At 53.9% G+C, this 21,877-nt stretch overlaps 1 protein-coding gene across 3 annotated transcripts in view; it reads right to left on the bottom strand.

Moving 5' to 3' along the window:
* The window catches only part of Runx3 (RUNX family transcription factor 3), a 58,566-nt gene that overhangs the window by 2,591 nt on the left and 34,098 nt on the right, over positions 1–21,877 (bottom strand). For 2 of the 3 annotated variants that reach the window (NM_001411778.1, NM_130425.2), the window contains 3 exon segments: positions 3,616–3,765; positions 11,724–11,828; positions 19,779–19,935. In NM_001411778.1, the coding sequence (NP_001398707.1) occupies positions 3,616–3,765; positions 11,724–11,828; positions 19,779–19,935 (412 nt within the window). 3 annotated transcript variants of the gene reach the window in all.

Genomic DNA, 21,877 nt, shown 5'->3' with positions numbered 1-21,877 from the left:
TGGGCTGTGCAGGGCTGTGCCCTGTGCAGGGGACTCTCCCTGCAGATCCGGTATGAGTGGAACTCTTGGCCAGAGCAGAGGGGACAGTCCTCCCTCCCTCCTGTGTGTCTTTCCCAGCCTGCTAGAACAGACACTAGACAGGCCTCCCACCTCCTTCTGAAGAGCTGGCAAGATCAAAGGTGTGAATAGAGTCCGTGTGTGTGTGTGTGTGTGTGTGTGTGTGTGTGTGTGTGTGTGTGTGTGTGTGTAGGTTGGGGTCTTAGCTGAGGGGGGATCTGCTTGACCTCACCCCCACTTCCTGAGCCTATGTCCCTCAAGGCTGCCCTGCATTCATGTTGGTCACACAACTACACTCATGACAGCTTCATCTGTCTCTGTTGAAAAATTAAATACTAGCTGGAGGCACCTGGGGGTCCCAACCACACAGCAAAACCAGGGGTGTGGAATTCTCAGGGAACTCCAAGATACGGGTTGCCAATCTACACACCTACTTTTGGGATCATGGGAATCCCAGCATTCACACGGGCTTTGGAAACAAACCTAAATTCATTGGTGGGAAAACAGGGACCCAAGCGAGGGAGAGGCATGAGGGTCACACAGCACACTGTCCTGGGCCCCAGCACTGGCCTCTTTGTGGAGGCAGCTGGATCTCACTGTGGCTTCTGGAGCCATTCGATCACCCTGGCTTTGACTCTCACTCCCATGTGCCCCTTGTCAAGTCACTTAACCTCTCTGCACCAATTTCCCAAGGATCTAGATCACATTTAATAAACTTAAAATGTGGAGAACAGAGCCAGGCCCAGCAGCCTGTGGTGTTCCCTTTGTCTCACTGCCGCCGCTGCCACATCTCTTGCTCTGGGTCCCCACAAGTGGCTGCTTTGGGACCCTGATAACATGAAACCCTGACCTGGGACCCTCCTGGTACCCTGGCACCAGTGGCAGGGGATAGAGTGGTGGCCCAGAGCATTGGCCTGTCAAACCTCAGCTCTTCTGTCTCCTTCATCACAGATGAAAGGCCAGGGGAGACCCTAGCCCTGGGCTAGCATGGTGGTTGCTACTCTGGGTGAGCCCTCTGGCCATGATCAAGATGTGCCTGAGGAGTCAGAGCTCAGGCCTCCTGTCTCTGGGCTCTGCCCAGGGTGTCAGGTGCCCTCAGGTGTCTGGTATCCCTTGGGTCTCTGGGGTATGCATCAGTGCCTCTGGGCCTGGCTGCGGGTCACCATGAAGGGCTGCCCTTGCCTCCAGGTGAGGAGAACAAACAAGGGGCAGGCCACTGGAGCTTTCTGAAATAAAACCTGGGGACTCCTTGGCTGGTCAGTGTGTCTTGGGGCCTGGGAGGGAGAGGCGCCTGATACCCATCTCCTGAGGAGAGACTGCTGCAAAGTGAGAGGATGTTGCATACTGATGTCTGCTGGCAGGGGACCCTGCTCTCAAAGCAGACCAAACAAGACTTGTGATGGGACAGTGGGACTCCGGTCCTGCAGTGGAGAGGCTCAGACACGTGGAGCTCTTACTGCTCCCTCCTGCCTCTGTCCTCACTGCTCCAGCTTCTCCTCCAGAGTGATGGAGAACTACCTGCCCCAGGTGCCCCCCTGGACTCTCAGCATCTTCCTCAGACTCCTGTGCCCACACTCAGCCTCGAAACCCCAGGAAATCTGAGCTGCTGAGGCCACTGTCAAGCAGCCAAGCTAGCAGCTCAGGGAAATGTTTATTTTCTCCAAATTGCCCCAACTGCTGCCTACAGCTGAATGAGCCCTTTGAGCTGTGAGAAGCCCCCATTGTGGGTGTCTGCAGAAGGGGGTGGGTACCCAGTCTTGGCATTGCCCGCAGTGTCCAAAGCTAGGGGTCAAGGCTGTTAACGGGCACTGAGGGAAGTGGTGGGGCATCCTGAGGGGAATCCCACCAGGAGAGAGGGCCAGAGAATGTCTCTTCACTCATGAGCCTGCCAAAGCCACTCTGTGATAGAAGCCTCTTCACTTTGTGGATGACGAAACACAGGCTCAGAGAAGTTAGGCGACCTGCCTAAGATGTGGAGAACAGAGCCAGGCCCAGCAGCAGAGCTCGAACACAGCCAGCATAAGGCAGAGCTCGAACTGGTCAGGTTGACAAGATGGCCAAGGATATGTTTCTTCCCTAGGGTATCCAGGACTCTCTCCTAAACACCAAAGGGCCAGTTGGAGCCACTGTGGGTCTGAAGAATTCCATCTCTGGATTCAGTAAGAGAAGGCATGCTGTCCTGGCCATATTAGTTAGGTGAGGCCCAGGGCTGTGGGGAAGCTGATTCTGGCTCCTGGGAGCACACAGTCCAAAGACCAGGCTCTCTCACTTGACATTCTTCTCTCCTGAGAACCGATGGACAGGAAGCACTCTTGAGCACTGACGGCCTCTGGGGGGTCCCGGGCTAGACCCCATCCCTTTTAGGCCAGTCTCTGTAGATGCTGGCCTGTGGCGGGGTGAGGTAAAGGCAAGCTCCTGGAGTTAGGTATGAGGTAGACGCAGAGCAGTTTTCTAAAGGGCCCAGGGCTCAAAAGCCAAATCTCCAACTCAAAGGCCCTGGGTTCAGGCATGCTGAGGCTAGGGCTTGAGCTAGCCTCCTGGCACACTGAGGGATGGCGCTATGCCCCTGATACTGTGTCACACACAGAGCACGAGAATAGTAATATTCTCAGCAATGCCTTCCTCCTGCCCCCATGGAATGACCGGTGTAGAGAAGGGCAGAAGGTAGGGAACAGAGATACCAGCAAATAGCCCAATCTGACCCTAATGTTTAGGCCCCTCTCAGGCCTCTATATGTCTCCACTAGGGAGACACTGGACTCAGCCACCAGAAGGCCCTGGTCCTCTTCAGCTTCAATTCAATCAGGGCCACAGTGGCTCTGAGCCAGCACTGGTGATCTGAAGGGACAGGTACCACACAGGGCAGCAGCTAGCCCTCTGGCCTCTGTGGTTTGGCATCTGCCCCTGACTGGCCCGAGCCAGCTGCATTTAGCCTCCTGTCTCCGGCTTCTCACAGAAGTATGATGCCAGCCACGGGGCTGGTGAGGCACCTGCCCCATGTGGGCCAACGGCACACTTGCTTGCAGCCCAGCTGCCTCATCTGAGCAACCCGGGCAGAGCCCGACCCCAGTGCTCTCTGTTCCTGTGACTCTGCATGGAGAGACTGAGTTAGGCATCCTTTATCATAATTCCCGGTGTGACTACCAACCCAGCCCTGGGAAGAGATAGCCTCACCCCATTTTTCCTCATGCATTGTGAGAAAGCCGAGGTAGCAGGGCTGTGTATAGAGTGGGGACACAGTTGCCACGGCTCTATGGACACCGCAGGATTACCCTCATGTCCCTGTGGACTAATGAACTTCAGAGGGAGGGATGGCCACATCTGTTCACACTCATCCCAGGGTCAGGCACCGTGCATGAGTCAGGGAACATTTGCTGAGGGAGTGGGCAAAGGCTTGGTACAGAGAAGCCCTCAGGAGACCTGGGAGTGTAGACTGCAGACTGCCCCAGCTGTCCACCAATAAACAGTGGGGGAGCCATCTTCCCCAGGGAGTTGGCCTGGATCCTAGATCCTTATCCACCCCCCTGCCTGTTCCCTGTGGGTCTCTGCTCCTCCATACCTTGGATTGGGGTCTGGGCCTGGCTGCTGAAGTGGCTCGTGGTGCTGAGAGAGCCACGGGGGCTGGGTGTGCTTGGTGTTACACGCATGCGCAGGTCTCCGAAGCGGTCGGGGAAGGCTTTGGTCTGGTCCTCTATCTTCTGCCGGTGCCCTGTGAAGCATGGGGAGTCCATCAGTCACTACAATGCCTTGCCCTGCTGGGAAGTTCTTTCTGGAGTCTATCTTAGGTCTCTGTGGAACTCTCTGATTTTCTGAACAGAACTGAGATCGGGCTGACTGATCTCTCCTCAGAATGGTCATGCTTAACATCACACCCGGGGCTCTGACTGAACGAGCACGCCATGATGTTCAGCTCTGATTTACCTAAACCTCCCCAACATGGTATGACAGGTAAGAGTACCTAGGCAACAGGCCTAGCAGAATGGTTCAGGTGGGCACGTTGCCAAGGAATCAGGAGAAGCCACCAGGGGTGATATCACCCTTTATCCCTCAGCACCCTACACTCCATGCACCTCATATTTCATGCATCCCTGTGAGGGCATGAGGCTGTGGACCAGAATGTTGGTCACCTGGCCCTGACCAACCTAGCCACCCTCCGGCTTGTCTCCCCTTGGGGCCTCGGGGAGGGTAGAGGGGTGTGTGGGCTTCTGGTTCCTGCGAGGGCACAGTGTACCTGGTGGAGTGTCACATTTAGGAGACCGCCAGCCCTCACCACCTTCTGCACAGCCACAGTCTGGGAAGGCATCCCAGGCAGGCTGTGCACCTGCTGAGGGCTGAGGGCCACCTGGAGTCCCAGGCCACAGGCACTCCCAGTCACCTATCTCTCGTTTCTCAAACAACACACCAGGTTTATAAAACAAAAATGAGCCCTGGCCAGTGAGGGCCCATAACCAGTAGCTCTCACGGTTCTCTTCCCAGCCTCTCTTTGGGTTCATGTGAATGGAAACCACAGAGGAAGATGGCACTCATGGAACTTTCTAAACAGGGTGTCTGATTGTGTCACTTTCTCCTGGAGTGACACTCCTGGAAGCTCAGTGTCCCGGCCTCTGAGGTGAGAACAAGGACCAGCCTCTCAGAAATGCCCTCACTGCCACCCTGGCTCATGAGGGTGACACAAAGAGAAACATTACTAGATGTCCCCCGAGCCTGCTTGTCACAGCCCCTACAGGTGTAGCTGCCTCTCATTCCTGTCCTCAATAGTCAGCGATTCTGAGTGTCCCCTTTTCGGTCCACCCAAGCTCAAACCTCCTGTTTGGCATCTCTGCCCAATTCCCAAACACTAGCCCCTTCTGCCTCAAGGCTTTCTCTGTGACAACAGGGACTGTGGCTCAGAGACATGCAGAGGCTTGTCTGAGGTCACACAGCATGTCAAGAATGGCAGGGAAAGTGTACGAGGGTGTTCGGTGTGAGAAGTTTGCCTGAGTCTTTGGGTCCGGGGTGACGTGGATTCCTCTTAGATGGACAGAAAGGTGGGCAGTACAACCGAGTCTTTCCCTGTTCTTCCTGAGGATGAATAAATGGCCCCAGGGCTGGAAATGCAGGACTTGATCACTGACCACAGACCGCTGGGATGAGGGATCCGAGGAAGCCATGGGAAGAGCCTAATTCATGACTTTGAAAATGGGACCTCATGGTTTTGGGACCTATGGACCTCAGAGCTCCCATACCTGCCTGTCAGAGGTCCAGATGGGCACAGGACAGCCTCAGAAACCGAGCAGGGGTTCCTGAAAGGCACAGTTGCAGGTGGCCAATAGCGGAGGAACCCTGCTGTCCTTTCATGAGGTACCAGTCAAGTCCAGCGGTCTGCTTGGCAGCAGCTGTCACCACCCCAAGACTCTAGGAAATGATGGGGAAGGTGTGGCCTGAGTCCTGCCCCACCCCACCCCCAAGTCTGTGATGAGACAGGCAAGATGGCTGGGGACTGGGCAGAAGGAGGGGCTTGTGGCTCACTGAGGATGCCTGGCTGGTGTCATGATGATATCATATCGTGTCATGGCATGTCTCTGGTTCAGTAGAAGTGGCGGAGCCCAGCTCTGAGGCTACTAGAGATGTGAGGGGTGATGAATTCCAGGACATCTCAACAGGCAGGAAGCCCACCGGATAGATGGAGGCTGAGGGCTGACCAAAAGGCAGCTTAGTGCAAGGAGTTGGGTGTCTCAGTCAACCACACGCTCTAAGGCAGCCAATGAGGCTACAGGAATGCTGGCGTGTGAAACCTCAGGCCTGCTGTCACTGATGAGCGAAGTCCCCTGGTTCTGAGTCACAGTACACTGTGTTTGCAGCTGTTCCTTTGGCCATCAGGAGAGCAGAGCAGGCTTGGGGTGAGTGTGTGCTCAAGGATGGGCCCCAACAGGTGTGATCTGGAGCTCACTTACTTCACTCCGGTCTACCCTGAGCTATAGCGGCATCCTTAACACACTGACCACAGGAAGTGTTCCTCCAGGCCCAGGGTTCCTTCTGTACTCTCTCCCCTTGGAGTTCCCACTGGTCAGAGCTGACCCTGAGCCTTCAAAGCCAGTGGAGACACCCCCACAGTGGCTTACCCAGTGCTCCCCCATGGTGAAGGGCTGACTCCCTGAGAGAGAGGACACCACAGGACTGCTTCCTGGGGCTGTGCAGTACTGAAGCCATTGCTGGGGAGAGGCAGAGGGGAGTCTGCTGACCCCACATGGCCAGGGCGCCAGAGAGTCTCAGAGCCACGAGGCTGAGGCTCTCATGCTGGGAGCAGAACTGAACGGAAGTGCCTGACCTGTGCCCGGGGAGGAGGTGGGCCACAGAAAACGCCTTTCATTCCTTTTCCCACCGCAAAAGAGCGTGGAGCTGTCTGGCTCCCTCAACCACTTGGGTCTCGCCCTTTGGTGCTTCATACTCCAGTGGTCATCCTCCCACCACCCCCACAACCTGCTCACTTATGTCCCCTGCCTTGGAGAGTTACTGACTTAAAACCACAAGAAGTTAGCATTGGTCATACGGGGCTCCAGTCCCTAGTGGAAAACTCCTTTACAACCTCTGTCCTTAGTGTGGGACAGCCTTGGCCAGAAAGTCTCCTGGCCTGTGGACCTACCCCAAGAGCCCTGTGAACCTCCCTGAATGCAGTAGGAAACAGAGGAAATTGGAATCTGCTGGACACAGCGAGCTCTCTCCATAGCAGGCAGGAGGCACACCCCTGCTGACCCTCATAGCCTTCCCATGAGGGAGCGCCGACATACCCCCATTGTACAGGTGGGAACACTGAGCCTGGGAAGAGCCACTGATGGCTGATGGCTTTATATGAGACAACTGGGCAAGGCTCTCCCCAGAGCCCATCTCAGGAAGGGTCCTGTGAGGCTCAAGGCATGAGCACCACAGTGTTGGGGCCCAGCCCGGAGTGCTCTCTGCACTCAGAGGAAAAGGATTGGGTGTCTTAGTCACTTTTTATTGCTCTGATAAAACACTGGGAGCAAAAGTAACTTGGGAGGGAAAGAGTTGTTACTCCCAGGTCACATGACTCTGCCACTGAGGAGCAGGCCAGTCAGTAGGCTCCTCCATGGCCTCTGCTCTTCAGCTCCTGCCTGCAGGTTCCTGCCCTGACTTCCCTCAGTGATGGAGTTATGACCCGAGAGCTCCAAGACGAGCCCTTTCCTCCCCAGGTTGCTTGTGGTCATGGTGTTTCATCAAAGCAAGAGGAACCCTAACTAGGACACAGGGTCTCAGTGGACGCCTGAAGGGTTCTGCCTTGCTTTGAAACTCAGGGTTGAGTCCCAACCACACAACTACTTCAGCCCACCTTGCTTTCCTCCGAACCTTGCCTCAGTTTCCCTATCTGTCAAGGGGTTGCCATCCTAATCCCCGCCCTGCCCCCAGGGGTAGATGATCTGGTAAAATAGAGTCCTCATGGGGAGAGGGATGTCTGGGGAATGGCCCTTGACCTGTAGGACTTTGTTTGAACTGCTTCAAGCAGGGAGTCTCTGATCACAGTGAGTGTCTGGGTCCCTGCCCACAGGAGGGCAGATCCCAGCCAGCTCACTCCAGGGCCAGTGACCCCAGGCCCATTGCAGACAGCCATCATTCAGTGGTAGCTTTGGGAGAGTTGTGGATTCCCACAGGGCTTCCCCTGTTCCTTCTATAAAATGGGGACACTTAGAGCCTCCCCTTCACCGTAAGGGTGGAGTCAGGTTTAAGAGGTACACAGCCCAGTGGGACCTACCTTCATGGGAGGTGTCAACCCTGCTCTGACCTGCCTCCCACTCTTGGGTCAACAACTCCCATTGAGCAGAGCTAAGCCATTAGTGGACCCTACAGACAGGTGACAAACACCGAAAGCTCTAGACTGGAGATTTCCCAGGGATACAGAAGTAGTCTAGTTGGGGTTCCCTATGGCTCCCAACCAGGCTAACATTGGTTTCTCCACCTGCCAGAGCCCTGGTGTCTCCTGAGCCAAGCATCTGCCAGGGTTAGTCCCTGCCGGCAGCAGGTGGGGCAGGCGGCTGGAATCACAGTGCCTGGCGGACCATACTTGTGACTTTAAGGCCACAACCCTTTGAAAGGCTCCCTTTCCCCTCCCAGCACCCCCACGCCCACCCGAAGTCTCAGAGATGGAAAGGTCACGAGGTGAGGCTAAAACCTGGAGCGAGTGCCTCCAACCGAGGAGAACTGGGCTCCGGCTGGCAGGGGGCCAGTTCCAAGTCTGGCCTCAAAGAGGCAGGAGGTAGGATGCAGAGAGAGAGGGGGGGGGGGTAAAGTCCGGTAGGGCCCTGAGAACAAGGTGAGTCCCAGCCATCGGGTTCTGGGCTGGTCCAGAGCTTCCCAGCAGCCTCCCTACAGCCTGCAACCCACACACAGCAGCCACTGTGCGCCTGCCGCCGCCCGCCGCTCGAGCTTGCTCTGCGGCCTGTGGGGAGATTTACACCGGACTCGGATCAGCCGCTCCGATGGCAGGCGGGTGCCGGGCCTGGGGTGGTCTGCTGTGAATTGGCCCCCTGTGAGCAGATGAAAACCAGTGGTGGCTGGGCAAGGAAGCTGGCTGGCAGAGGGCCAGTGGCAGGGAGGTAGCAGGCTCCCGCCCAGGGCCGCAACTGGGGCTTCCAGGCCTGGGCCTGATTAGGGGAGCTGGGAGGTCTGAGGTTAACCCTTTCCCTTCTGCCGGGCGGGTTCTTTCGGATCTGCCAGGACTTACTTGGGTGCTCCCAGGCTCTGGGGGACGGAGTGACCAGGAGTGGCCGTCTCTCTGGGCCCAAGCATCCTGCTCTCAGCTTGCCCACACCTGGAGTCCAGGATGACACCACCCTTTAGTTGTCTCCAAGGTCCAGGTATGGCACTGGGCCATTTTGCCTGCCCATACTAGGTCCCAAGAGGCCACACAACTATTGGACTACTTCCTTTAGGACTGAACCTCAACCAGGAAGTCCTCCCATCCTGCCCACTTTGCCTACTATGGCTTCCTCTCAGCTTTGCTGAAGGGAACGTGTGATGTACTTAGCTCACTCCCGACATATTTAAGGAATATCAACTACATGCTCCTGCGGGCATCTTCAGGGCCAGGAGCAAGAGGCAGACATGCAAAAGAGAACACTGGTGTGGTGGAACATGCAGACTAGCACAGAGGCGTAACTCTGGTGTGGGAGCAGCTGTGCGAAGGCCCTGAGGCAGGACTGTTCCTGGCAGAAGCCAGCAGCTGGAGTGGGGAAGAGGGTGCAAAAGAGGAAGAGGTCACCACCAGATTTGGCAGGGTCACGAACACTTTAAAACTTGTTTCCCCCTTCCTCCTGTGGAATGTGAGGCCCAGGAGAGTGAGAACCAGCAGGTGGCAGGTATAGCTTGTGCCTGGGAAACTATTTGTGGAAATTGCATATGTGCACATTTAGAAGAGAAGCTTCCAGGCTGTATCCTCAGCCTCCAGAAGGGCATGGAAGCTGGGTCCCACACTTTTGGTAGCAGCACCTGCTGAGCCTGGAGGATGGGATTAGTTGTTCCCCTGCTGCCAGTGTGGCCAGCTCCCACCCCACCTCCCATCCCAGTGCTGGATCCTGCTCAGCAGCCTGCCCCTGCATCTGAACCAGTCCCCAGTGACTGGGAGGAATCCATCAGAGACAGAGGCCACACAGGCAGGAAGCCACTGAGCCAGCCTCAGCCCCAGCTGGCCACCCGGCTGCAGGCTGGGCACACTCTGCAGGGAACTAGAGGGGACCTACCTGGCCACAGAAGCCACAGCTGGGCCTCAGGGATGCAGGACTGCCATTCAGGCTCAGGACCAGCCCTACCCACCCACAAAGGCTCTGACCTCACAGGGGTTGGCAAGCAGAGTGAGGGGAAACTGCAGAAACCAGAGAGCCAGGAGGCTGGTCAGGCCTCTGAGGGGTGTGACACTTCCTATAGGATAGTGATAAGTCAGGAACCTTATGATCTCCCAGACCACACCCTCGGCTTGAACCTCTGGGAGACCCGCTGGAACCTGGAGCTGCTATGGCAACCTCAGGCAGTGGCTCTACACCCCCAGGGTATGGGATGTGACTGAGGGTCAGTTCATGGAAACACTGCATGAGGCTGTGGACACAGGGTTCCTCAGTGCTGCCGCTGTGTGTGTAGGGTCTTCCCCTTTATATAGGGAAACTGAGTCCAACAAAAAGGAATGCTAAGCACATTGGATCTAGAGAACAGGAACTGGAGACCTGATTTCTGGGCCAGAAGTTAGCATATCCCAAGGATGGGATAACCTGGAGTAATTGGGAGAACAGCCCCTCTCCTCTGCTCTGTTCCCCCCCCCAAAAAAGGCTATTAAGAAAGCCCAGAGAGGGATACAAAGTGTCTTAAGTCACACAGCAATCTCAGCCTCTGACCCTAGCCACCTTTTCTTCCTGTTTTGTCCCCTCTCCCAGCCAGCTTATTCCTTAAAGGGCCCTCTAAGGTATGATGGGTTGGGGAACCAAGAGAAGGTGGTCAGAGGACTCACCAGTGGCTCCCTGGGCAGGCTGACCCACATCCTCACCCACAAGCCTCAGGAAGCACAGGGCTAACAGGTGTACACAGGATACCCTTGGAACCTGCAGGCACTGCCTGGCCACTTGGAACCTCTCTATCCTGTCCCCTCCCCACCCTCTGACTCCCAGACCCACTGTGGGCCAGGATCAAGTCCGATCAACCTCCTTCACAGAGAAGGCATTCAGTGCCCGTCTCCTACGGTTGCTGAGGTCCTGGCTGAGGCTACTGCCTTCAGTCACCTCCATAAGTTGCTTTGTACAATGTATCCATTGCCTCTGCATAGCAGCAGCCTAGGTAATTGCTTGTGCAAACCCATTTTTCAGACAAGAAACATGAGGCTGAAAGGGACCAGCCCAAGACCAGCAGTTCAGGGGATGGGAGACGGTGACTCTGAGGAAAAGTGACTTCCTCAAGTCCATTGTCCATCTCTGGACCCTTCCCAAGAGCTACCTGCTGGAACACTAGGCGAGGGCTGAAGCCTGACTCCCAGCTGGAATGGCTCTCCCTAATGTAGCCCTGATGAGCCACACTCCTTTGAGTTTCCTGAGCACCAAGCAGAGGTCCCAGGTCCTGCCCTCCTGCCCCAAGCCCTGGCAGCCTGAAGCAGGAGCACATCCCTACTGCCACAGATCAAAGTCCCCATAAGCACTGAGCCATCACCTCCCTGTGCAAATTCCGCCCCCTGCCGCAGACACAGATGGGCTCTGATGGACCCGGAATTGTGGTGTGCAGTTGATACTAGTTGATACTTAGTACACACCCACTGCATTCTGGATCTGCCTGGATCCTGTAGCCAGTGTGCCTGGGCTCTCAAGAGCCAGGCCTTTCAGAAGTGGGTGTGGCTTCATGGCACTCTGGGTAGCTGTTTCCTTACAGAGGCAGAAGCAGCTGGGGTGCAGAGCAAAGTGGCCTAAGCCCCATCTCAAATGCTGCCCGTCACGGTGTCCTTCCTCTTTCCTGCTGTCCCTAGAGAGGCTGGGTCATCTTGGTCTCCTTGCTGACCCTGCAGAGCCTGGGGCTGAGCCCAGAGGGCTTAAGTTTAGCACAGAGATCCTTGGAGTTCTTGGAGGGGGACACAGAGCTACAGGTCCAGCCCCCTGGTCCCCTTCTCCCCTGGACCCTTTGCCCTGACTAGGGCTCAGTAACACTTACGTCGGGGTTCCCGGGGTCCATCCACAGTAACCTTGATGGCTCGGTGGTAGGTGGCCACTTGGGTAGGGTTGGTGAACACGGTGATTGTGAGCGTGAAGCTCTTCCCTGCAGAAATCAAGGCAGGAGTTGGATGAGTGAAAGGCTCATGCACAGTCCCTGGGCCTCCCTCTCTGCCACCAGACCCCAGCTTTAGTCCCTTCTGATCATGGAGAGAAGGCAGGGAGAGTATAGTTCAAGATGCTGGGCTTGGAATTCAAGGCTACAAAAGGTGTGGCCCTAGCTGTCCTACTACACAGGGCCCTCTTGACTTCCTCCCTCCATTCTAGGACTATATTTTTGCGATATTCTTTCTATTTAGGGACTCGTGATTTTGAGGTAAAGATCTCAGATGGGTGTGTGCTTTTCCCTGGGAGTACTCAGTGATCTTTATAGAAAAAAAATTGAGCAAACAAAACATATTTTAAAAGAAGAAATCCCACCCCCAGTTCCACTGGCCGAGACGGACATCACCATTTGTCCTTTCTTTTCCACTCTTTGGGGCGGAACAGTTTTACACAGTTGCGATGGTGATAACATCCATAGCCTTTCTTCTTTCCTTTTGTTTGCTTTTTCGAGACAGGATCTCTCAATGTATCCCTACCTGTCTTGGAACTCAATGTATAAACCCGGCTGGACTTGGAACTCACAGAGATCCACCTGCCTCTGCCTCCCAAGTACTAGCACCTGTCTTGTTCATTTGTTGATTTATTTTATTTATGTATAAGAGAATTTTGCCTGCTTGTATGTATGTGTGCCGTGTGTGTGATCTGGCACCCACAAAAGACCAGAACAGGACGTGAGATCCCCTGGAACTGTAGTTACAGACTGCTGTGAGCCACTGTGTATGTGTTGGGAATCAAACCCAGGTCGTCCCCTGCAAGAGGAGCCAGCGCTCTAACCACTGAGCTGTCTCTCCAGCCCCCTGTCTTGTTTTCTTTCCTTGTGGCATTACAAGTTCTCTGGAAACTCCAATTTTTAATGGCTGTGAAGTATTCCCCTGACAGAAGTCTCAGCTTTGATTGGTCCACCCCCTTATGTCACCTTAAGTTCTTGCTGTTGTATGCAGCTGGAGCTGTGAGAGGGCCAACAGGGGAGTGGTAGACAGGATTGTTATTTCCAGAACCCTGTTCTATTTTTAGATAGACGTTTGGCTTCAATGTCTCCATTCAAAATTCCTCAGAGGGGGAAAATCTTTTAAACTAATACTTTTTTGGTTTTTTTTTTTTTCTCTTTACCATTTAGAATATGACCTTCCATGTGTCAAAATCTCTTGTCTACATCTCTTCTCTGTAGACTTCCTCCCAGTGAATTGCAAGAGGTGTTGAGGGAGTGTGTCAGAGACCCGGGATGAGTTTGTGGGGGGCCAATCTTGACTCTCTTGGGACACAGACCTCATCATGAGTGACGTGAGGCCACACACATCATCCAAATACCACTGGCTTCTGTCTATCACAACGGAAGATCTTCAATTTCTCTTGATTTTGTTTGCCTTTCTTGTATTAGTGAGACTGAAACTTTGTCTTCGGTCACTATCCATCACCAGAATCCATCACACATCACCACCTCCGTTCCTGAGACTTCCCCCTTGGGGCTTGAGGGCCTTTGACAACTGCTCCGACTGAAGCTTGTTCACAGCTATGGGCTGTGTGAGTGGCAGCTACCACAGTCTGATTTCTTTTTTTTTTTTTTCTTTTCTTTTTTTTAGAGCTGGGGACCGAACCCAGGGCCTTGCACTTGCTAGGCAAGCGCTCTACCACTGAGCTAAATCCCCAACCCTCACAGTCTGATTTCTAACCTCAGCCCTTTCTCACACTCCGTTCTCTTTCTCTCTCTTTCCCTTTCTCTCCTCATCCCTCTGTGTGTGTGTGTCTGTCTGTCTGTCTGTCTGTCTCTCTGTCTCTGTCTCTCTTTCTGTCTCTCTCTCCCCCTCTCGTTCTCTTTCTCATTGGTAGCTTCTACAGTCCATGTTAGAGGTCTCCCAAGGCAGGAAATAGATGAAGGTGTACTTTCAACATACTCTACCATGAAGGCTCTGAATGGTGCACAAGGCCACCTCAGGGTGAAGGGACATCAAAGGGCAAGCCTGATTTTTCCACATCTTAGTCATTCTATCACTCTGTACGCTGGCTGTGGCCAGGGCTTCGTGTCTCTGCCTGCTTCCCCAAGATCTAGGCCAGCATCATTACCATTTAAGAGGAGACTGGGTGGGTGGGGACAGGATAGGACTCCACAGACATCCGAGCCTGTGGTCCCCTCCTCCAGCTTTGCTTCTGGGGATTGAATCTCAACCCCAGTTAGAGGCTTGGGAACCCCCCTGGGCAGCCCAAGTCCAGGCATTTGTGCCCCTTTGGAGTGGCCCCCAGAGACACCCTGGAGCTACTGGAGGCAGGTCATGGTAATGGTGTCCTTAGGAGAGGACCAGTTTTCATAGTCCTGCTGTACAAGAAGACACAGACAATCTCATTGTTCTCTTTGCTCAAGGGAAAATTCTAGCCCCGGAAACAGGAGCCGCCTAAGCATGGCTAAGGCAGCCAGTCAGCCAGCTGAGCCTCCAAACTCAAGGGCTTCTGGGAGCATGCAGCACACCCTGGGAAATAGACCCCCTCACTGGGAGGAGGTCTCTGAGGCAGCCAGCAGAGCCCAGGATACAAAGGCATTTATCTTTGGAGGTTTGAATTAGGAAAGTCAGCTTAGCCCCACCCGTAGGTCAGAGACCATTTGCTTGATTTCTGGAAAGAGAAGTGCAGACAGTCTGGGGACACAGGGCAGGTGGCCTCAGACTCCTTTCTGCTCCCCTTGGGGACACTCTTCTCTCTGCCTTCTCATTTTGAGGTCATTTCTCTCCTAGACTCCTCCTCCTAACCAATGAGGCACCAAGGGGAAGTTGAAGTGGCTGTCTGACCTCATTGCTTCTGGGGCCACAATGAAGGGGGTGGGTAGGCTGATACCTGGATCCTTAGCTGCCAGGGCTCCAGATTGAGGGCTAAGTCTGTACTGGAGAGTTGCCTTTTCAATAAGGACTTTCCCTAGCTGCTTTATTTAAAAGGTGACGTTTCAGAGGCCAGGGGTGTGTGACTTCAGTGGTAGAAGGTTTGTCAAGAATACTTGAGGGGTTGGGGATTTAGCTCAGTGGTAGAGCGCTTGCCTAGCAAGCGCAAGGCCCTGGGTTCGGTCCCCAGCTCTGAAAAAAAGAAAAAAGAAAAAAAAAAAGAATACTTGAGACCCTGGGTTCCATCCCCAGGGTCAAAAACCCTTAAACAGAGTGGAGATTTTCAATTTGGCCTCTGTGGTTGACCCTTCTTAGGCATAGCTCAGGCTAGGGATCTGGGACAGGAAAATTTGCAATTGTCTTGTCCCCAACCCCTAACTGGAAGAGCCTCTCTCAAGCCAGAGTGCAAGCCACAAGCCACAGAAGTATAATGAGAAAAGCTTGTGACCTTGTCACCAACAAGCGACACAGACATTTACAGATCACGTGCAGTCCTCCTTGATTTCTCTGAATACTCTCGATGTTCCTCATACAGTCAATGTTATGATCATCACCAGTACCACTGCCAGAGCTTACTATGCTATCTGTTCCACAGAAAACCAACATACCATGATCCTCTCCTCCATGGCTAAATGTAGCTGTTCCCCTCCACAGCTCCATGTGCCTCCTGCCCCAGGACCTGTATAAAGTTTCTTTGCAAAATTCACAAAGTTCACTTCAGAATCTGCCTGATTGCTCTCTCTCTGTCTCTGTCTCTGTCTCTGTCTCTCTCTGTCTCTCTCTGTCTCTCTGTCTCTGTCTCTGTCTCTCTCTGTCTCTGTCTCTCTCTCTGTCTCTGTCTCTCTCTGTGTCTCTGTCTCTGTCTCTGTCTCTCTCTCTCTCTCTCTCTCTCTCTCTCTCTCTCTCTCTCTCTCACCAAGCACAAGCACACAGGAACCAGAGTGTTACCCTATCTCTCCCATCCTACTCCCAGTCCCCAGGATGCCACCCTATGTATGATAGAGACTGAATTAAATATTTTAAATGCACCAATTTTCCAGATGCAAAGACTGAGGCTCACAGAGGGGCTGTGGTTGTCCAGTTCACACAGTATCTAAGCAGGACCCACAATCACACACACAACTATACACCTGCCACCCTGCCCCAGGAAACAAACCACACGCCACTCCTGAGCTCACCAGCAGATCTCAACCACCCACAGAGCAGAAAGGGAGTCAGGACATTAGGTTTGGGGCTAAGAGCAAGAAACCTTAAGAAAGATAGTGAACCACGCTGCCCCCAGTTCCCAGTCCTCCTCTTAGTGATGCCCAGTGTGAGCGTCTCTCTGGTACAGGAAGCTGAGAGGAAGATGAAGGACGTGGCTGGCTGGGCAGGAGCCCCAACCATGCTATGGGGCCAGGTCACAAGGCCAGGAGTTGCGACCATGGAACTGTGTAGGCTAGCCTAGCTGGTGGGGGTTGTGGGTGAGTGTAGGAAGGCTGTCCGGTTCAGGTGTGTGGTATACACTGCAGCCCTGACCAATCAGCAGCCTCAAGAGGGGCAGGAAGTATGATTGGGATAAGCCCCGCCCACAGGGCGGGGTTCCTGGGGCCTCGCCTCAGCTCCGTAACCCCCACCCCAGCTTCAGTAAAACCCGTTAATCCCTTGTCTAGTGGTCCCAACAGGCTGCACCTACAGCTCTCACCCCAAGCTTCTCTTCACGCACCTCTGCTGCTTCTTAGCCAGTTAATGACAAGGTGCGCTGAGACTCCTCCGTGCCTAGAAGACAAACTGGGGATTTGCCGTGGTGAAGAGGCAGGAGAGCAGCAGCCCTTGGGTGGATGTGTGCTCACTAGAGTTAATGCACATGTGGACAGATGAGTGTGTGTGTGTGTGTGTGTGTGTGTGTGTGTGTGTGTGTGTGTGACAAACACACACACACACACACACACACCTAACACTACATAGGGCTACAAAGAATTTTTCCTAGAAGGGAAAAATGTACTTAAAACAAAAAAACTACCACCACAAACAACAACAACAAAACTTCCTAAGCCATAAACCTAACTCAATTTTACCTAAACGGAAGCAAAATTGTGGGTTCTTTTGATAACTACTGAATTTTTCAGAGGATGGGGGTCTTGTTTTGCTTCTGTCTGGAGGGATGAGGATGTGGCTCAGTGAGAGAGCGTTCATCCAGCCTGAGTCTGGACCAGGCTTTGAAACCCAGCTCTGAAAAACAGCCAAACAGAACACCCCGCCCCCTAAAAAACCCTCCTCACTACTCTAGAGAATTTCCCCATCTCCAGCAAATCCTGGCACAGGCCACACACAGGACACTAGGTCACATTCTCACTTTGAGTCCTGTCATCCCGTGTTGAGGGGGTTCTGTGAAGCGAGTGCTGTCCCACTGCTTGCGTGGAGGAGGCGGAGTCTCACTGGGTCATTTACATATTCGGATCCGCATCTGCAATGAATGGCTTTTCTTTGGAGCTACTACGCAATGACGGAGATTGGCGATTGCTGGTAGAAGGTGACCGTGGCCCCTGAAGGAAGCTGAGGTGCAGATTAGGAGACATTGAGGGCAGGGGGCGGTGCAGCGGCTGGCCTAGTCGCTGGCTGGCTAACACTCCTTTCTGTTCACACCTGCAGTAGTGTGAGAGTACCGGGGTACTGGTGCATGCCGGGTGCTAATGCATGCCTTTCCTTTTTGGAAAGGGTTCTGGGATTCAGACAGAAATCAGGATTAAAAAAAAAAAAAGCCAAAATTCTTGGGTCCTCTAGCCCAACCTAAAGTGGCTCTTGGTGTCAGTCGGAGGCAGGGATTTCCCAATTGGTGGGACAGGCATGGCAGAGGTGTGGCACCATGCCCTCTGGACCTCCTCACCACCCTCCTCACACTAGCACCTCCACTTCTCCCACTCAACAGCGCACACCTTTTGGGTTTCCCCCACCCCCGGCCAAACCACACTGCAATCAGAGACTCAGTGAGTATCAGCGCTCAAAGAGACCTCAAAGGTTCTTCCAGTGCCAACCATTGAAAGTACAAAATCTCTCTCATGTACCTGGACCTCAGTCTCTGAGAACCCATACACTTGTACTAGTGTCTTTAACCCCCCATCTCATTAAATGTGCTATTATCACCCCCCCCCCCATTTCACAGATAAGGAAATGGAGGCACAGAGAGGTTAAGTCAGTTTCCTAACGCCATCCAGCAAATCCTTAGCTGGCTTGGTACTCAAGCCAAGGTCAGCCGCCCTAGTTCAGACGGGAAAACCAGAAGCCAAGAGCTTTGTCCAGAGTTCTCTGGGCATGGGGATGTCATGGGGCTTCCTCCTCCCCTCCAGGACCAAAAGATCCAAGAGCCTCTTAGTGATACCTTCAGTGATACCTTAGAAACCCTCTTTGAGGGGCCTTGGATCTGGGGTTACAATTCACTAAGAGATCATCTGTGGGCTGGGTATGGTAGCACACACCTGCCACCCTAGCACTTGGGGGGGCTGAGGCAGCACTGACAATCTGGGGTTAATCGCGACATAACAACTCCCAGGCCAGCCTATACTACACCATTTGTGAGACTGCCTCAAAATAAATAAAGCAAAAGTGCTTTCCAACAGCGGAGAGGCCACAGTAAGTTAGAGGATCAGCCATCTTTTCTTCCCTCCCCCCCACCTCCCAGGAGAGGGAACAGCATGGAGAGAGAAGGGAGCTCTGAGTGTCTAGTACCTTGTGGGGTTCAGGGATCCCACTTCACTTTCTACCAACTTCCCTAGGGACTATGCGCTAATGAATCCCTGTCACCTGGACCCTATACCCAAGACGTGCCACTCAGGGCCAGGCCTTCGATTAAGTTGCAAAGGGCTCAGGGACTGGGGATGACAAAGGGGGCTTGGAGACTAATTAGGAGCAGCAAGGAAAGCTTAATTCATAAAAGCAAACATTTTCCACCCATCAACCTGCAACCAGTTAAGGGCTACGTTTGAAAGAAATCTGTGCGCGGGGAAGGGAGCCAACAGGAACAGGAAATGTTCGAAGGAATGTAAACTATTTCAGTTTCATAAAAAGTAACAAGTAAACAGTTATTACATGCAAATAACACCCTGGTTCTAATTAATGCCGAAAAGTAAAAAATATGTTTGACATTTGTATGTATATACTGAACGGCTGCAGTGCACAAAATGGTGCCCAGATGCCCGGTGGGAGCAGGCTGGCAGCTCCCAGGGAACTCCAACCTTGAGAAGGTCTTGTTTATTGGTGTTGAAAAGTACCATCTCGCCCCAGCCATAGCAGCCAGGAGCCTGCTCACTTCCTAACCCGGAGGGCTCCCAGAGCTCAGGAAGGAGACTGCTCAGCCACTTCTCGGGTAGCCGGCTAGGCTTAAAGCCGCAGATCCCCCCTATCCCCAGGGCATGGGAACAGGGAGGGCGCCTCCACCCCAAAGTTACGTGATGACGGGTTTCGGGTCCCAGCAACCTCCCACTCAACAGCCCCTGGCGGCAGCCACAGCGGCGTCTGGTCCCGCTTTCTTGCTACTACGGGGTGGATCAGACCGGGGCAGGTCAGCCAGCGTGAGCCTGGGGCTGAGACCGTGCAGCCTTCAAACTTCTCTTTCCAACATCCATCACCCCACTCGGAATTCTCTTTTTGAAAGAACCTGAGCTCTGGGGAGACTGCGTCCCTGGGAGATCACAGAGGGCTCCTATCCCCTGGGAAGAGTGGCTGGGACGCCTCAGCCCCAACTGAAAGACGTCTACACCCTTCTTGAGCTGCGCACACTGGAACTTCCCTCAGCATCTTTTGTGAGATCACAGATGCTAATGGGGAAAGAAGAGCACCAGAGGCTACAGAAGTTGCTAAACCCTAGAACCTGGGAGAAAACTCCCCTATACTATAGGAGATCACAGACCTATCCACATAAAAGGGCGGTGTGCTGCCTACCGGAGGGAGACTTGCTGTCAGACAGCACCGGGCCTGCAGATCTGTTTCCGGGGCTCTTCCTGAGACCTAGAGGTTCCCCCAATTCCTATCCCAGAGTTCTTCCTGCTCACCTCGCCCGCTGCGGCCCACGAAGCGGAGGTCGTTGAACCGGGCCACTTGGTTCTTCATGACAGCGGAAGCGTTGCGCAGCTCGGCGGAGTAATTCTCGTCATTGCCCGCCATCACGGTCACCACCGTTCCATCAGGAACATCCCCCAGTGCCACCACCTGAGGAAAGAGGACTGCTTAGGAAGGCTAAAAGGAGGGGCTCACGCAGCTGCCTGCCTGAGTCCCAGGCTCGCTGAGGAGTTCTGAGTCGGGGGTGGTAGAGGCTTAATGGTGTGTAGATCCGTTCCCAACACAACCAAACCCAAAATGATGAACTTTCTAACCCCCATACCCAAATCTTGGATCCAGTGACTGATGAGAGCCCCAAGAAGGCACCCGTTTTTATTAAATTAAGTCTAAGACAGAGCTGTCAATCAGCAAGGTCACAGGTAAGGGTGGGGCGGCAAGGAGGCTACACTGCTCTCCGCCAAAGAATCGGCAACCGTAATAACGGGGCTAACCCTTGCAATCAGTTAAAGCATTGGCCCTTTGGGGTACGAAATATGGTCCTGCAGTGTGACCAAGGCCCAGTTAGATGGCCTCAGCGGAGCCTGGATTCGTTCTGCAGAGAAAATGCAAAATGCAAACCAAACTGCTGCTTTGCAAGTTGATCTAGAAAACCTGGGGCCAGAGGCCGGGTGGTTTCGATAACTGAGCTTGTACCTGCTGGGAACTGTTGGATGGGTGGGCGGAGATGTCCCTTAAATGTCATCTCTCCCCCCTCCTTCCCACCCAAGGCGCATCAAGAGGCAGATGCTTTTTGAACCAGACTTTAAACAGAGTCACAGCCATTTAAACGTGGCTGCCGTGTGCAGGGACTGGAGATCCAGATGGTAAAGATTTCAAGGAGAAAATGTTTGGGGTCTGATTAAAAAGGCCAGATTTCCTGTCAACATCCTGTCTTCTTTTAATTTCAAAGATTCCTTTTAAGCTCCAAGTGACAGTAAAACCTCCGATCTGACGATTACAGTCACACGGGTCTCCTCCCCCCTCCTCCCCTCCTCCCCGGGAGATTTCCCCCGCTGGTATTTTAAGATGTCACCCGGGAGACCTCAAAGAGTCACTAGTCTTTTTTTCCCCCCTTTTCCAATTTGAAGTCTTAATGGGAGCAAGGAGGACCTCAGCTGCCAGCAGCCGGCGTTTCCAGCCGCTTCGGGCATCACTACCTCCCCAGTCGCTGTCCTTCCTACTCTGTCCTTTCTCACGGCAGCTGCGAGAGGTTTAGGGGAAAACCAAGGCGTTTTCGTTTCATCTGGCTGCCCCCCTTAACAAAAAGAAAAGAAAAAGAAAGAAAGAAGAAAACGAAACAGTTGCCTATCCCTGGTATAGTTGAAAAAATAAATTCTCTGAAGGACTCCGGGCAAACAGGATGGAGGCGCTCCCCAAGGCTCTGCCTATCATTAGGGATGCAGAAGGTCGGAGGCAGCCCTTTAAGACCGGCCTACGGCCGCCCTGTGCAAAATTTCAGCCGGCGACGTTGAGAGTGTGGGAAGGAAGTGTTTCTGCAGCAGAGCAGGAGGCTCGGCGCCTGCCGCTGGGTAGGCCAGGCCCTCCTCGCCCTCTGCACCCTACACCTCCCGGGTCCTCGCCCAGCTCTGGCGGTCCTCATCCCGGTTACGGGTTAGGCTGTGCCAAAGAATCTGGAAGTCCCAGCCCGCCGGTTTCCATGCACTGTGCAGGGCCCTGCGAAGGCCAGGTGGAGCGGGATATAGCCCCGTCAAGCTGTCAGTGCAACCGAGAAGGAGCGCCCCAAATCTCCGTGTCCTGCGGGCAGCGAGGCCGCGGTGCACCGTTCTCAGCGCGGGGTTCCGGGTACTGGCTCCTGTAGTGGGAGCGGCGGGAGTACCCCCCACGCCCAGTTCTCCTGGACGCCCTTCTGGTATCTCTCCTGACTGATGTCACCATATTTCTCTCTGGACCCGGGCTCAGGCAGCGGGGACACCCAGGTTCCTTTCATGTTCTGCCGGGCCTGGGCTCCTGCAGCGTGGGTGACCAGGCACTCCTGTGTTCTGCTAGCCGAGTGATCCCCTTTCCTCCCACCCCAGTACCTCCCGTATTCTCT

This window comes from Rattus norvegicus, chromosome 5, assembly GCF_036323735.1.
Source record: "Rattus norvegicus strain BN/NHsdMcwi chromosome 5, GRCr8, whole genome shotgun sequence".
Classification (NCBI taxonomy): domain Eukaryota; kingdom Metazoa; phylum Chordata; class Mammalia; order Rodentia; family Muridae; genus Rattus; species Rattus norvegicus.
Note: the sequence above shows the minus strand (reverse complement) of the source record. Positions and strands in the feature narration are given on the sequence as shown.